Source organism: Haplochromis burtoni, unplaced genomic scaffold (genome assembly GCF_018398535.1).
Source record: "Haplochromis burtoni strain Fernald_Lab_line unplaced genomic scaffold, NCSU_Asbu1 Contig_27, whole genome shotgun sequence".
NCBI lineage: Eukaryota > Metazoa > Chordata > Actinopteri > Cichliformes > Cichlidae > Haplochromis > Haplochromis burtoni.
Window position 1 is genome coordinate 3,354,118 of NW_024582388.1, and position 15,369 is coordinate 3,369,486.

At 45.1% G+C, this 15,369-nt stretch overlaps 1 protein-coding gene across 2 annotated transcripts in view; it reads left to right on the top strand.

Annotated features, from left to right (window-relative positions):
- Positions 1–422: 422 nt before the first annotated feature.
- myadmb (myeloid associated differentiation marker b) overlaps positions 423–15,369 on the top strand; it is a 21,262-nt gene continuing 6,315 nt past the window's right edge. The window contains exons 1-2 of one of the 2 annotated variants that reach the window (XM_005918113.3): positions 423–674; positions 4,694–4,896. In XM_005918113.3, coding sequence (XP_005918175.1) covers positions 4,775–4,896 — 122 coding nt within the window. In that variant the 5' untranslated portion in view covers positions 423–674; positions 4,694–4,774. Of the gene's footprint in view, positions 675–4,693; positions 7,250–15,369 lie in introns of those variants that run through there. The other variant, XM_005918112.3, reaches the window with a different exon arrangement.

A 15,369-nucleotide genomic window follows, 5' to 3' on the forward strand; every position in this document is an offset into this window, starting at 1 on the left:
AATCAGATTTGGAAACAAGCTTCCATAGCTTATAGCAAGGTATTGCTAATTTCCCAGCCATTTTCTCTTATCAGCTTCTTGGGTTCTGCCACCATCTTTGCCATTCGTGAAATCTCCCTTAAACTTCAGTCCAAGATGTATTTGAGTGATACTAAAATTAATTTAGGTCATTGTTCAAAATAAGTAAATATCACGATGGGTGGCAAGTCGTGCCTCTAGAAGGATTCTGGCACAATGAAAAGTGAACTTTCAGGTAGCTCGTTTCCAACAAGCATATCAAGCTGCAGTCACTCACAGAAGCTTTTCATTATTTTGATTCCCTGCTTTTCATTAGTTTTGCACCAATAAATAGTATTAAACTAATTAGGAAGATTAGATACGAGGGCTCAGAGTAACAGAGCAGTAGCCTGGGTAGCATGGAGGAGGGAGATGAGGAGGAGGAGAAGGAGGATGATTTAAGTCAGACGAGAATAACGGTGCAGACATTTGACGCCTAATTTGGTTTTTTGGGCGGGGAGCAGCTCGTCTGAGCTACTAGAAGATCCAGCCAGGGGGCTGAGGACCTGCAATCGTCGGCTCTCCTACCACTTGCATGTTCTCAGGAGCTGAGAGCAGCAGCAGCAGCAACGAAAAGCAGAAAGGAAACTTCCCGCTGTGGTGTTTTTGCGATCAAGGTAGGCGTTTTGAGAAGTGTACAGGAAAGTTCACAGCACACAGTGGTAGACTTTACTGAGAAGAATTGATTACTTAGTCTACACTTTTATTTTTATAAATCTACAGGCTTTCGACGAATTAGAATTTTCCACCACGAGGAGTTACTTTAAATATCCAGATGTTTTACTAAATATTATCGCGTAGTTCGATTTTTCAAAAGAAAATGTTTGTTATATGTTTTTGAGACTATATAAAAGACTGCAGTGTGGTGTGTTTCTGTGGTTGGAGCAGGGTGTGGCAAGTGGCACTCCCACTTTACTGTCAATGAATGAACTGCATGAGACTAAAACAGAGCTGTCAAACTTACATGTTTTACTTTACAAAGGGGTTACATTCTCCTTTTACCTATTCCCTGATATGCCTAAATATTTCTTCTTCTTTTTTTTAAGTTTTTCCTTTAATTTTAATTAAGAGATGTGGCTTTTGTTGAGTGGGTCAGTCTCAGAGAAGCAAATTGTGATCCTCACTGTACCTTTTATCAGAAAGATTTTGTGCCTCGACTACTTAGGATTTTTTCAGCAAATGCCTATAAAACCTTTCAAAACGCAGTACTCAGTTTTGAATACATTGACATCATGCTCTGACTTGCACATACTGAAATTGTTGGCCAACAGAGTTCATCTTGTTCATCTTGTGCCTCCAGCTCTGTAAGTGGATTATAGGTGAAATTTAGTAACTAACGTTGTGTCATGCCAACAAAACAAGGACACCTCATGACCTCTCTGCTGGGACACTGAAACATTCGTTTCCTGAACATCTTGACATGATAGTACATCTTGACATTTGTGTGTGCGTGTGATATGTGTAAAACGACTGTGCAGAGGAGCATGATGCTGTCACATCCTGATATAATCTATTTTCTATTTTCAGCATCTCTTGCATTTAAGGAAGCCCCCCCCACCCCCCACCCCCGCTCCCCACCCCTTGTGATTTCCGTGCTGTGCGACAACACTTTTTCCACGCTTTTTTCTCTATCATGACTATTTTTCTCTCCTTTATTCTTTCCTGATTCAATTCCACAAGTAGCAAAGCAATGGCAGTAGGAGTAGCGGGACTGATTTTTCCATTACGACCCTCCATATTCATTTATTTTGAGTGGTTTACACAAAGCGTAATCGGTACCCTGACTCTCAGGCTGGGTTGGGACTTTTGAACAGGGAGGGAGAAAGAGGACAACTGATGGAAAAGAGAGGGAGTAGCCAGCCACCAAATGAGACCACGAGGAGGAAAGCAAGGAAAGAAAAAGAGAAGAAAAGACAAAACTTGGCAAACATGACAAAGTTACCAGTTGTTCAGCAGCAGCCAGACTGCAGCACATCTGGAACCCATGAGTAACTTGGAAAATTTTTATAAGAAATAGGGGAGGAGGTAGAGAGAGAAAGGAGGAGTGGTGAAAGCAAGGGGCCTTGTAGTGACTCAACCTTCAGCTATTCCACTCCATCACTGTGTTTAAACTATGTGTCCTTCTGTGGCCAAGGCACAGGGCTTCCCCCGTGTTCCCCTCCTCCTAGGGTGAAGTGAGTCATCCTGAATCAGTTTGCATGGTCTTTTTTTTCCCCATTTCTCTCTTTTTGTCCACTTCTTTGTCTTGATACCTCACCACCAGTTTAGATTTTCATCTCCCCATCCATGACTGTGTCATAGATGTTTAATAGGACTAATGTAAACAGGCCTTTTCTCCATGTTTATAACTGTCTCTCTGTGTAAGCTGTGTAAGGAGAGGAGCACTTGTGGAGCCAAGCAGGCAATAGGTGTCATGAGGGGAAGGGAGGAAAGGGAGGAAAGGCAGCCAGTGTTGCTAGAGTGAATCTGAACTGTAAAAATGTTAGATGTGGAAAGAAAAAAACAAGGAAACAAATCCAACCCCCCAAAACACCACTGTAGATCAGCTGCTATATAGAATTTTCCTAAAAGCATTACAGCAAGCACAATGACAGGATATGAACTCTTCTGTAAGTTGACTAATCTTGTCAACCTTGCAGTGCAGTGCAGCTGCCCAACCAGTTGCAGTTTGAGGTAAATTATATTATCTGGAAAATACTTGCATACAGATCGCTAAAAGCATTTTGTAAGTAATTTTTGGTATGAAGTCTGGAGATAACACTAGTACTAATTATTTTGGGTGGAAGAGTGAGCAATAAAATTGAGCAAACGGTAAGAAGGATGAGGGATAAGTGTACCAAAAGATATAAGGCAAAAACAGCGATGCTGTGTTTTGTATCAATTTGTATCAAGTTAAGTACTTTTCGAGTGAAAACGTTGCATTCAGCTCTGTCATGGCAATTTTGTTTTCTGACATTTTAAAGTGTGCCTAGCTGATTTCCAGCTCTGTAGCTTTGTAAAATTAACAGAAAAGCTGTTTGAGTTCTACCATAGAGCCACTCTCTTCCCTTGTAAACAGAAGGTTTGAACATTTAGTGGGTGGGGCTTCTGAGCCTGAGCTGTCTGGAGCTCGAGCTTTCGTCTTAAAAGGATTACCACTAAAAATGGTGACCTGATTATTTGAAGTGTTGACCACTTTGACATGTGCATCCACCATCGTGACAGTATGACACCCCAAGACCTGTGGATTTGTAATCTTCTGCGTTGAAGCGTCAAGTTTGGCATTCTGGTCATGTGGATGCTGTGGTTAAATCAAACCTTCATTTACTTCATTAACTTGCTAATCTGAGGAAGACTCAAAGTAGAAATTAATAAGTAAGTTTAAGTATAAACACACTTTATACTGTCACCCAAAAAAGTAAGATTATATATAATAAAATAATAGTGCATTCATTCTCTTCATCATTAAAAATGTTCTTCATTGTCCAAAAATAGACTTGCTCAAACTCGACAGACTTATGAGTTTTGCGGTGACACCCATTCCAGGTCCAGTATGACCACTAATTTATTTTGGCCACTGATAACAAAGTTTATTGCTCAGTAATTTGTAATTATCATAAACCTGATGTTGGTTGAAGCCAAATATATGCAGTCTTGCATTAATGCAACAAAGTGTCTCCAACAAAAAGCACCATGTTTTTAAATTACTGCCAAATGAAAGCAAAAAAGTTAAGTGACACATTCTGTTTTTGAAATTAGAGGTCTTGTAGTTTTTTCTAGTCATTGTAAAATGCTAACGTCAGCTCTTACCCCAGGTGGGTGTAATTTAACTGAAAGCAGCTCTGTAGCCAGCTGAAGAAGTAGTGACAGGCAAGTAGTGACATACTTGTTGGACTAAATCTTACATTTCCAGAAATATTTCTAGAAATATAAACTTTTTAACCACTGACAAAAATATTTTAAACTACATTAAATATTCTAGTCAAATATAAAATTTAATTAAAACACCTTAAAGATATTAGATATTAGGATCAATATAATTTTGCTTGGTGCTATGTTACACTGAACTTTCTACCCAAAAAAAGGAGAGGACAAAAAGACTTCAGCTTTCCTTAGACTATATTCATAGTTTAAATTCAAAATTGCACTGTACTTGCGACACTGGGAGTGGGTGTGGAACAAATAGGCCACATTTGCAACACGATGACAGACAGGGGTCTGAGGAGTTTGTAGCATAACACCCATCTCTGAGGACATGACTATTGAGCAATGTCTGAAAGGAAGAGGCTGCACTTCGTACTTCAATTCTGTTGTGAGAACACGTCTGGAGCTTGTATGAGACATAAACTACCAGAGAAATTAAAATGGTGTGTTCACCAGCTGATTTGACCAGATGTGAATGGGCTGTGACCACAGTGAACTCATTATTTGCAGTTTCGAATTGGGTTTTTAGGATTTGAGTTGTTGTTTAAGTCATTCATGAAAATACAACGGTAGAATTGTTCCACTCAGAAACTGGTATGTAGTCGGATGAACCCTGTTTGCGCAAAGGTTGCTGGTCTTGCATAGTTGTCTCTTATATTTCATCTAGAGCCATAAACAGTTGCATGAGACTCTAAAACACCACTTACTAATCATTATCTTTTTCTTCTTACAGATTTGTCTGCTTGACAGAGGAAACTCCCACAAATAAGAGGAAACTTTTCTGCTTCTCTCATCGCCCAATTCACCTCTCATTATGGCTATAGTCCTCCACTCCAGCCCTCTGCTGTGGACACGGCTGGCAGCCCTGGCTTTCTCCTGTGTGGCATTCTCTGTGACCGTGCATGGTGCCCAACTCGGGCACGGCACTGGAGACTGGTGCATCTTCTGCTGGGCCTTCAGCTTTGCCGGCACTCTGCTCGTGATTCTGGTGGAGCTCTTCGGCTTGCAGACCAAAGCCCCTGTTTCCTGGAAGAACTTCCCTATCACCTTTGCCTGCTACGCTGCCCTACTCTGTTTGTCCGCCTCTATCATCTTCCCACTCTACTTCCTCAAGGGTTTATCGAGCTCCAGTTCGGTCCGCGACTACCGTATCGTGGTAACCGTCTTCTCCTGCTTGGCTACCATTGCTTACATAAGTGAGGTGAGCATCAGCAAGGCGCGTCCGGGTGAGGTGGCCGGCTACATGGCCACAGGACCTGGACTATTGAAAGTCTGTGAGACCTTCGTGGCCTGTGTCATCTTCGTCTTTGTGAGTGACCCCGTGTTGTACGACAGTCACGATGCACTGAAGTACTGCATGGCCGTGTACTGCATCTGCTTCATCCTGTCAGCAGCCATCATCCTGCTCTGTATAGGCGAGTGTACCGGGTGCTTGCCTTTCCCGTTCCCCCGGTTCCTGTCAGCCTACGCCATGCTGGCCGTGGTCCTCTACCTGTCAGCAACCATCATCTGGCCTATCTTCAACTTTGACCCCAAACACGGTGGGAATAAAAATAGGCCATACACCTGCAGCTCACAACCGGGGTTGTGTTTGTGGGATAAGCGCATGGCAGTGGCTGTACTCACCGGTGTCAACTTCATCCTCTACCTGGCAGACCTGATCTACTCCACCCGTCTAGTATTTGTCAATGCTTAAAAAACAGGAAATCACGCTAGCAGTATGCTCCAAATAAAATTTAATTTGCCCACTTTGACAAAAGCTTTGGAATTGCTGTCTCTTTTATTGCTACAAGCAAATGGTGGAATACTCAGTCTAGCACTCTGATCACTTTAATGGTATCACTTGAGGACAAGCCGTGATAGGAGACTAGAGAACAAACTTTAGCATGATAGCACAGCTGAGACAAATCCTGTGTGACTCAATTTGTTGTTTTAAATTTGCCCTTAAAATGATATGATTTGACTTTTGCTAGAACTAGACAGAAGGAGAAAAGCATGCCCTATGGTCCAAGCTGCCCTAACTATGCAGTGTTAAATACGGAAATGCATTTAAAAAAAAACAAAACAAAAGAGAGTGTGCTCAAACCATGAATGAAGCTTTTCATAGGTAGAGATTGACATATTCGGCTGGTCAAAACACAGATCTTGTGCTCTTTTTGGCCTGAAACGTCAAAAATTAGCCCTGAAACCTTGCCGAATTTAATTTTGTGTGAAGTATACTGCATGACTGAATTTCTTAGAGAGGAAGAGAGAGAGAGAAAGAGAAAGAGAGAGAGAGAGAGAGAGATGGGAGGAGTTGGAAGCAAGTTAGTGGTTGTGTCTACACATACAACAATATGACTTTCTCTTCATGTATTGGGGCATGTAAATGGCAAATATTTGCTTCCAGTCACCCAAATAGACTCTTATCTTTTATATAGAGACCTGAATGTGATTGCTGGAATCTGCTGATATTACTCAAAATTTTTAATGGTAGATCAGTTCCCATTTTTATACAGAAAATACATTTTTCATGTATGCAGGGATGCTTTGGATAGTAGTAATCTACCAACAGATTTCCCAAAAGAAGGCCACGTCTTATTTACATGCTGTGTGCATGTAAATAAGACAGAAAAATAAAAACAAAGCTAATGTTGAGTTTTTGTTTGATACTTTTGGCAGAGTGTATGTCAAAAGTGTATATATAAAAAGAAAATCAGTGAACATTTCAGATTAACTGTTACAGAAAATATTGCAGTGCCATGTGACTGACTTTTGTGGCCTTTTTTTTAATGGCATCATTAAACTTCATTGCAGTACACAAAGCAGCTGACAGGGTTGCATCAGTCAGTCATTTCTTTAAGTTCATATCCCAACAATTCAACCACTTAAAGAAGTGATGGTTTACATGATGTTAAAGATGATTGGTAGGCTAGCTTTTGCTCTTGTTATGGAATGTGCATATCTGTGAGCTATAATCTATTGTAAGAACATATATGGATTTAAAGAAACAAGAAAAACATATAGTCAAAGTGCACGTATTAATGTTTTCATTGTGTGTTTATATTTCTGGTGTCTCCAAATATCCAAGAACCTACTAATGCTGGTCCCTCACAGCTAAGGTTATATTCATTACATCTATTTGTTTTGTACTGCTTATAGAAATCTAATAAAAAGGTTTCTCTCAGTCTAGATGATCTTAGGATTGTAGTCTTTACATTTTTTATACTTTGCTGTTCCAAGTGTGGAAACCGCATCAGTGTTGAAGGAAAATGTATTCCAGTGTTTCAATAAAACCACATGATTAACAGATGTTTGTGTGTTACTTTCATGTTTTTATGCTTTGGTTTAGTCCCCATATGATCCAATTTGAACATTTTATTTAACTCTAAACTTATTTTTAGCCACCCTGTTGGTGTAGCTCCTCTTCTTAGTCAAGGCTGAAAAATGCCAACGTCTATTAGAAGCTGCAAAATCTGGTATAGATATTTAATATTAAGTGTGTGACACACACACATAGGAAAATAACTGGTAAATAAGTAGGTACCTGTCCAAATGGAAACAGCCAGGGTTTAAAGCAAGAGCCCAAAAAAATCAATACCTTCAGTGGCAACACGGGGCTGGCTCCAAAAGTGAGTCCCACAACCAACTCTAATGTTAATACCTCCACCTTTCCAGCCAAAAAAACCCAGTGTGTTGGTCTAAAGAGCTTGGAAAGAAAGCAACTGAACTTCTTTGAGTTTCTTGAGTTTCTACTTAAAACTGAGGTGAAACACCATTGTAATGGAGAATGTCACTTTAAGAGGGATGGACTTGACCTCCTGACTATGAATAATGAAGATGATAAGGTGCTGACTCTATGAATCCACAATCTCAACAGGGTTGTCCGATAAGAACAGATGGCTTATCCACAATATCCACTGCCACCCAGGTATCTGCTGTTCACTCATTAATTTAACAAGAATCCGAGGTACACATCCACAGTGTTGGGGAGTAACGGAATACATGTACCGCCGTTACACATTTAAAATACAAAATATGAGTAACTGTATTCCGTTACAGTTACCGTTTAAAAAGGTGGTATTCAGAATACAGTTACTTTGTTGAAATAAATGGATTACACTGCGGTACTTTCCCGTTTCATTTTGTCGCGGGTCAGGACTGTTTGGGTTTTGTTTGACAGCTACGTTCTGTTGTTCCAGGCGGCAGCGCTACGGTTGCCATGGTCACAGGGCGACGCTCTCTCTCTCTCTCTCTGCGACTGTGTGTTTCCTAGGTGAGAGAGCGCCTTTTCGTTGTTGTTGTTGTTGTTGTTGTTGTTTTGCTAAGCTAACAGGCAGAATGCTACAAGCATAGCTCTAAAGAATGTAGCATCATGGGCAGTGTAGTCCGTGTTGCAGAGAGAATGGACTGCCATACACGTTATGGGTCTGTGAGCACGACGAGGGAGAGAGAAAAAGGGGAGTGGAAAGGTAGGAGTTGTCATCAAGGAAAAACTAGAGCTGGAAGCATGTAAATATAATAAAAACCACTTCAGCCAAGCTATTAAGACTCGACTGTACACCGTGTTCGTGTTTTCCTCCGAAAACAATAAGTTCCGTTGGAGCAGACTTTCAACGCCTCTCTCTGTCTCTCGCAAGAAAAGTTGACCCAGACAACAAAGTAAAGCTAGTTTTCGGCTACGAGCTGACAGGGACCCCGCCGTATTAGTCAGAGGTCCCTTTACTACAGTTCGGAGTCGCGGACCTTCAGTAATAGTAATAAATCACACGGCAATAGTACATTCACGTTGTTGTAAAAAGCATGATAATATATTAAGTAATTCAAAGTATTCAGAATACGTTACTGTCATTGAGTAACGTAACGGAATACGTTACAGAATACATTTTGGGGCATGTATTCTGTATTCTGTAATGGAATACATTTTAAAAGTAACCTTCCCAACACTGCACATCCATAATGTGAGTGAGGGGATTTAACAGGCTGTAAAATGCTATATGCCGTGTGGTGAAGTGATGGTGTGGTTTCTGTTGGAAAGAACATAAATGTCTTCCATGATTATGTGAACAGAGTGAATTAAATGTGTAATACAACAATACAAACAATACTGGGTAGTGGAACGTTCAACCAAAATAAGGGAGTATCAACAAATGCTAATTTTACTATTTACATAAATCCTAACTAGGCACTTTACACTATAGCCAACATGAGAAATTAGTGACGGTCCCTTAATGACCGCATGGCAGAGGCTGCTTGGACAGTAACATTCGGTAAACAAAGTGTGCGCCAAGGATTTAAACAAGGGAGGATAATGGCTGCAGCAAAGAACAAACAGGATAAACACAGAAACTTACAGTCTCATGGACGCACACTGCTAACAGCACAAGGAACGAAAATCCACACGGTGAGTAAAACTCTACTGACTCTCCCCACCTGCAGCTCCGACCGAACTCTGCGTCGAAGTGTGTGCGTAATGATGAGGTAGAATTGTGTCTTCTGATTGGTGAAGAAGATGGGTTGCCTCACCGCTCATTGGCTAGTCGGCAGCTGTATGCTGATATATTTACTCGGCAGATGTGGCTCTGTTCGTCGGTTCAGCCGACGGGCTGGCCTTTTGTACAGCCGCCCCCAACTTTGCGGAGCAAAGGTGCACTTCACTCAGGAAGGTCAGGCAGTAGACTCCGGTGGAAGAGCTGTGAGTCTGATGACTCGAGCCACTGGTCGGGTGTATGTCTTGTCTCCAACCTGTATCTGAACTTTCCGAACCCTGCCATCTGCTCCAGGGATGACTTGGATGACCTTACCAACTGGCCATATGGCACGAGGGAGCTGCTGGTCCACAATGAGAACGATAGTGCCAACAGTCAACTCATCTCTTTCCTGCTGCCATTTATGCCACATCTGGAGTGAAGGTAGATAATTCTGGATGTAGTGGATCCAGAATTGATCCGCCAAGGCTTGACACTGCCTCCACCTACGGCGGCTCAGGAGTTCTGCTTCTGGGTAGACGACCTGTGGCATACTGGAATGAGGCTGCCCCATCAACAACATGTTGGGAGTGATTGGATCAGCATCTGCTATGTCTGAGGAGACATAACCTAGCGGCTTAGAGTTGATGATGCTCTCTACCTTGCTGAGTATCGTCCTAAAGACTTCCTCAGTGACAGGCTGCAAGCCGAGAATGGTATGCAGCGCAGACTTGATGGAACGAGTCTCCCGTTCCCAGGAACCACCGAAATGTGGAGCCTATGGAGGGTTGAAACGAAAATGAATCTGCTGGCTGGCCAACTGTGACTTCAGAGCTGGGCCGAGGGCGTTGAAAGTCTCCTGGAGTTCAGAGCTACCACCTTTGAAGTTGGTACCTTGATCCGACAGTAGTTCGAAGGGCTTCCCACGTCTCACGATGAAACGACGCAGTCCCATCAGGAATGAGTCAGTGTCCATGCTGGCAAGCAGATCAAAGTAGACTGCATGGGTGGTTAGGCATTTGAAGATGATCCCCCACCGTTTCTCGGTACGCCGCCCCATCTTGACAAGGTATGGACCAAAGCAGTCCACCCCAGTTGAATAGAAGGCTGGGCGATGAAGTCTTAAACTGGATGAGGGAAGGTCAACCATCTTGGGAATGACCGGCTGACTGCGCCACCTCCTGCATTCAGGACAGTTGTACTGGTGCTTCCGGACGGCCTCTCGTCCTCGAAGTATCCAGAACCTGCGCCGGAGCTCAGCAAAGACCCTCTCGGAGCCTGGGTGAACAAGCCTGCGATCACAATCCTGGATGATGTGCTTTGTAATAAGATGCTGAGGGTCAAGAACGACAGGATGCAAGATGTCTTGACTGAGGGTTTCACATCTGCGAAGCCCCCCAAGGTTGGATCTAAGAGGTTCACAGTTGAAAGTTCAAGCAGAGATGTCTTGACTGAGGGTTTCACATCTGCGAAGCCGCCCCCTACCCGAATCAGTTGAGCCTCTGGGTCATACTCAGGAGCTAAGGCAAGTAGGCGACTACTGGCAGCTACCGGTTTGTGAGATGACAGCCGAACAAAATCTTCAGGAAAACTGTCTTCCTGTACCTTCCGGAGGAATGCTAGTTCTGCTTGCCAGTAATTCTCTGCTGTGGGTGTCGAGTCGGCAGCTGTCCCATGGACAGCTCGAACGTAATCTTCCAGCAAGTCCTGGAAGCCACCGAAAGAAGCAACATCAGAAGCTATCCTTCCGTAGCTCTGATGAATCATCAAGGGAAATGTGGTTCGGGAGCTCTGGGCAGTATGATGCCATCTGCCAGAGAAAAGGTGGGCCCCGGCGCCACCGATGATGAGCGGTGAGCTGCGAGAGCAGTAATCCCCGAGTGATGTTGTCGGCAGGATATCTCCACAGGCCCCCTTCAGTTAGCTCTTGAATATCTGGAGCCTGGGATTGGGACTGGAGCCAGTTCAGGACTGTAGTGGAGTCTGTCCAATAGACAATGCTTGAGATACAAAGGGTGAGTTCCCTCTTGAGAACGGCAGCAAGCTGGGCTCCCACATGAGCAGCACAGAGCTCCAACCTCAGAATGGACTGTTGACGGACGGGAGCAAATCGAGATCAGCGCGGCTAGGAAGGCTACCTGGATTCCCCCCATATGATCTTCCGTCCGAAGGTAGGCTACAGCTCCATATGCCTTCTCAGATGCATCGGAGAAGATGTGGATGCTCTGCTTGCAAAGGGATAGGTCTGTCTCTGGCTGCACATAACAACGTGGCAGGGAGACATCAGGGAGCTGAATCAATTCACTTTCCTATGCATGCCACAGCTTCAGCAGGTCGATTGGCAGATTCGGATCATCCCAGTCTCTCCTTTTCCGCCAGAGATGCTGCACCAGGATTTTGGCCCGAGTGGTGTAAGGAATGAGGAGGCCAAGCGGATCATACTGCTTGGCCAGAACCCGATAGATGTTGCGCATTGTGGGTTCCACCAACTGCTTGGTGTGCCAAATCTGATATCTGAACTCATCAGACTGACAGTGCCATTGCAGGCCCAGAGTCCGCTTTGGTACATCAGTCCCATTGGGGGAAAACCACAGTTCACTGCTCTGTGAGTCTGATCCAGGTGGCATATGACTGATGAGTTCTGGGTAGTTAGAAGCCCACTGTCGTAATTCGAAGCCACTGGTGAGCAGCAACTGCTGGATTTTGTTGACCAGTTGCTGGGCTTTGGGAAATGATGCGAAGCTCTGGAGGAGATTGTCAACATAGAAACATTTCTCTACTGTGTGACGGGTATCTTCGCTGGGGCTGCTGTGATCCAGAACGTGCTGCTGCAGAGCATTGGTGGCACAGCAGGGATGTCGTCCTGAAAGGCAACACCTGCCATTCGTAGACATCTGGTTGCCTCGTGCAATCCATATCTCTCCAGAGGAAACTGAGGAAAGGCTTGTCCTGAGTCAAGAGGTGGACCTGGTGAAACATCCCCTTGATGTCACTGCTCACCGCAATGGGATACTCCCGGAAGCGAAGTAACACACCCAGGAGCATCTAGCCCAGGGTAAATGGCCTGGTAAATGGCCTGCATTTGTATAGCGCTTTTCTAGTCCCTAAGGACCCCAAAGCGCTTCACACTACATTCAGTCATTCACCCATTCACACACACACATTCACACACTGGCGATGGCAAGCTACATTGTAGCCACAGCTGCCCTGGGGCGCACTGACAGAGGCGAGGGTAGGACCAGCTAGGAGATGCTGATTCAGGCTGGTACCATTGTGCACAAAAGAACAGTTGAAGACAATGCGATCCTTGCCATTATGATGAACCATGTGGTGTGGTATGTACCAGGTGTTGCCATCTATATCCATGTCCGCGATGGTCAGTTTACTCACATAGCCTGCATCCACCAGCTTCTGAATTTCCTGGTTATAGGTGGCTGCTCGTACAGGCTTCTTCAGGAGGCGCTTCTCCGTGGCTCACATGTGACCCAGTACAGAGTCCTTAGTGGAATGAAGCAGGACTGGTTCCTCTTTCCACAGCAACGGGGCGGTATATCGGCATATCTTCTCCTCTAGCATCTTGACAGCCATGGTATCTTGTTTTGAACGTGTGGCCACCTTCTCATTCTGGTATGGGAGAACATCCATCTGCCAGAGCTTGGCTACATTACTGAGAAGTTCAGCACTGGGAGTCAGGGTGCTTGTGAATAGACACTGAGGAGTGGAGGCTTGATGTAGAAGAACCTTGGCTGGACCCTGCAGAGTCCAACCCAGCCGTGTCTTGAGTGCAGCTGGTCCTCCCCATGGACCCAGATGTACAGGCTCTATTGGAGTCAGGAGATGTGGGTAGTCAGAGCCAATCAGCAATAATGGTTGAGCTTGGTGGAACGAACGAAGTGGAAGACCTCGCAGGTGGTGGTAGGACCTTTGCAGTGCTGGATGTGAGTGTTTGGCGAGCCCAAGCTCAGTGGCAGTGAATGCTCTTTGGATCCGGAACCGTTTCCGAGGGCTATAGAGAAGGAAACGGAATGTCCTTCCACCGTTCTAATGTTTGTCGGATGGTTCAAAGCGCCAACTCCTCCCTCATTCCCTGAAGGCCCAGCTCTTGGGCAGCACTGTGAAGAAGGATTGTGCACTCTGACCCATCATCAAGGATGGCGTATGTCTCTAGCTTCCTTTTGCCGTTGTAGAGGCACACCCTGACCATTTTCAGTAGCATGCAACTGGTCCCCCAGGTTGGTTCAACGTAGTACGTGATGGGTTGGACCGCTTCCTCCGCCGGTCTGTCAGAGCTAGTGGATCGTGATGCATTAACCTCATGGAGTGTCTCCAAATGCACCTGACTGCATTGCATCTAGCTTTCAGGTAGCATTTTGCCTCTGGATGGTCCCTTCCGCATCTCCAGCACCGCTTGCCTGTCTGAATCCAAGACAACTTCTGCTCTGTATTGAGCTTCTTGAAATTTGTGCATTGATTGAAATTGTGCTGAAGATTATTACAGAAAGGGCAGAATTTCTTTGGCTTCCCCAATTTGGAAACTGGACGTGATGCCTGTTTCGGAGGCTCTGGTCCTTTAGCAGGAGGGTCGTAGCCCAATAAGACAGTTGTGGTTGCCGCTGTAGATCTCTGCTTGGGTCTGGCACCTTCCCACAATCCACATGTGGCTCTCGAGGTTGCTGAGGCTGATGGAAATACACATCATCATCTTGGATGCGGACTTCATATTCAAGCCACTCTGCCAAATCTGCTAAGGTTGGGATGGGTGTCTGAAGAGGATTGATGAACCGCTTAAACTGCGCTCGAAGACTGTGTGGCAGTTTGGACAGCAGTCTGGTAACGTGTGACCCACACTCTAGTTCTGTTCTCCCCTCTTTCCCAAGCTGTTCCAACATTCCCACGAGACCCCTCACTTTGAGGGCGAAAAGACCCCTCACTTTGAGGGCGAAAAGACGGAATGCTCGGCTGTCACCACTCCGTACCAGAGACTCCAACAACACGTCTAAGATCAGCTGCAGGGTAAGTTTGTGAGGTTGACCATACAGCTCTATCAGAGATGACATGGTCTGGCTGTATGGGTAGCGGCTATTGCTGTAGGAATCGGCAATCAGGGGGGCGTCTTCCAACTTGAGGTGATCGACTAGGATCTGGTACTTGAAACGTTCAGTTGCATCATGAGGCAGGATATTGTCAAGTGCCATTCACAAACGAGCGAACTGGCTGGGGTCATCAGAGGTGAAGTATGGAATGTGTGGTGTTGGTCCCCGGTACACGGTCTCTGTACTCGGTAGAGGTTCGTGCTGACCATATTTCCTCCAGTCTTTGGAATCAGTTGGCGGCTAACGAGGCGGGTCCCCAGACATCTCCCGGAAGCTTTCTGGTTGTTGGCGCTGAAAGGTGTATAGCTCTGCATATTCAGGGGTGACCTGCCTCTTCACCCATGCTCCAGGGCCATACTCGTCCTTCACGTTGATTTTCCTGACCTGTTCAGTCACAGGAAGTTGACTGTACTGATAAGGTGACGCACGTCTGAAAAGAGCTGAGGCTGCTGCACTAGCAGGAATTTCTGACACCGGAGGTGGTGGAACAGGGAATGGCTCAGCACTCTGAGGATCAAGTGGAAGTGATGCCTCTAGCCAAAGTAAATCCTGTATGTCATCCTCTGGTATGTGAAAGGAAGGTACAGTGTGTGAGTAGTGCCTGGAGGCATGGTCAGGATGAGGAGACTGAGGCATGGAATCAGTCCACAAGGACTGCCTCTGGTCCTGGGTACTGGGGCCTAATGCAGAAGGTTGGGGAGCCGGCAATGCCTGGAGGGCTGAGGACCGGAGAGAGAGAGCACCAAGCAGTGTCTGAACCTCTCGTCTGAGCTGATTATTATCTTCCTGCATTTCTCTCAGTGCTAATAATACCACGTCTGAGGTGCCATGCTGAGAAGTGCTTTCGGTTCGGTATGCATATGTATCGA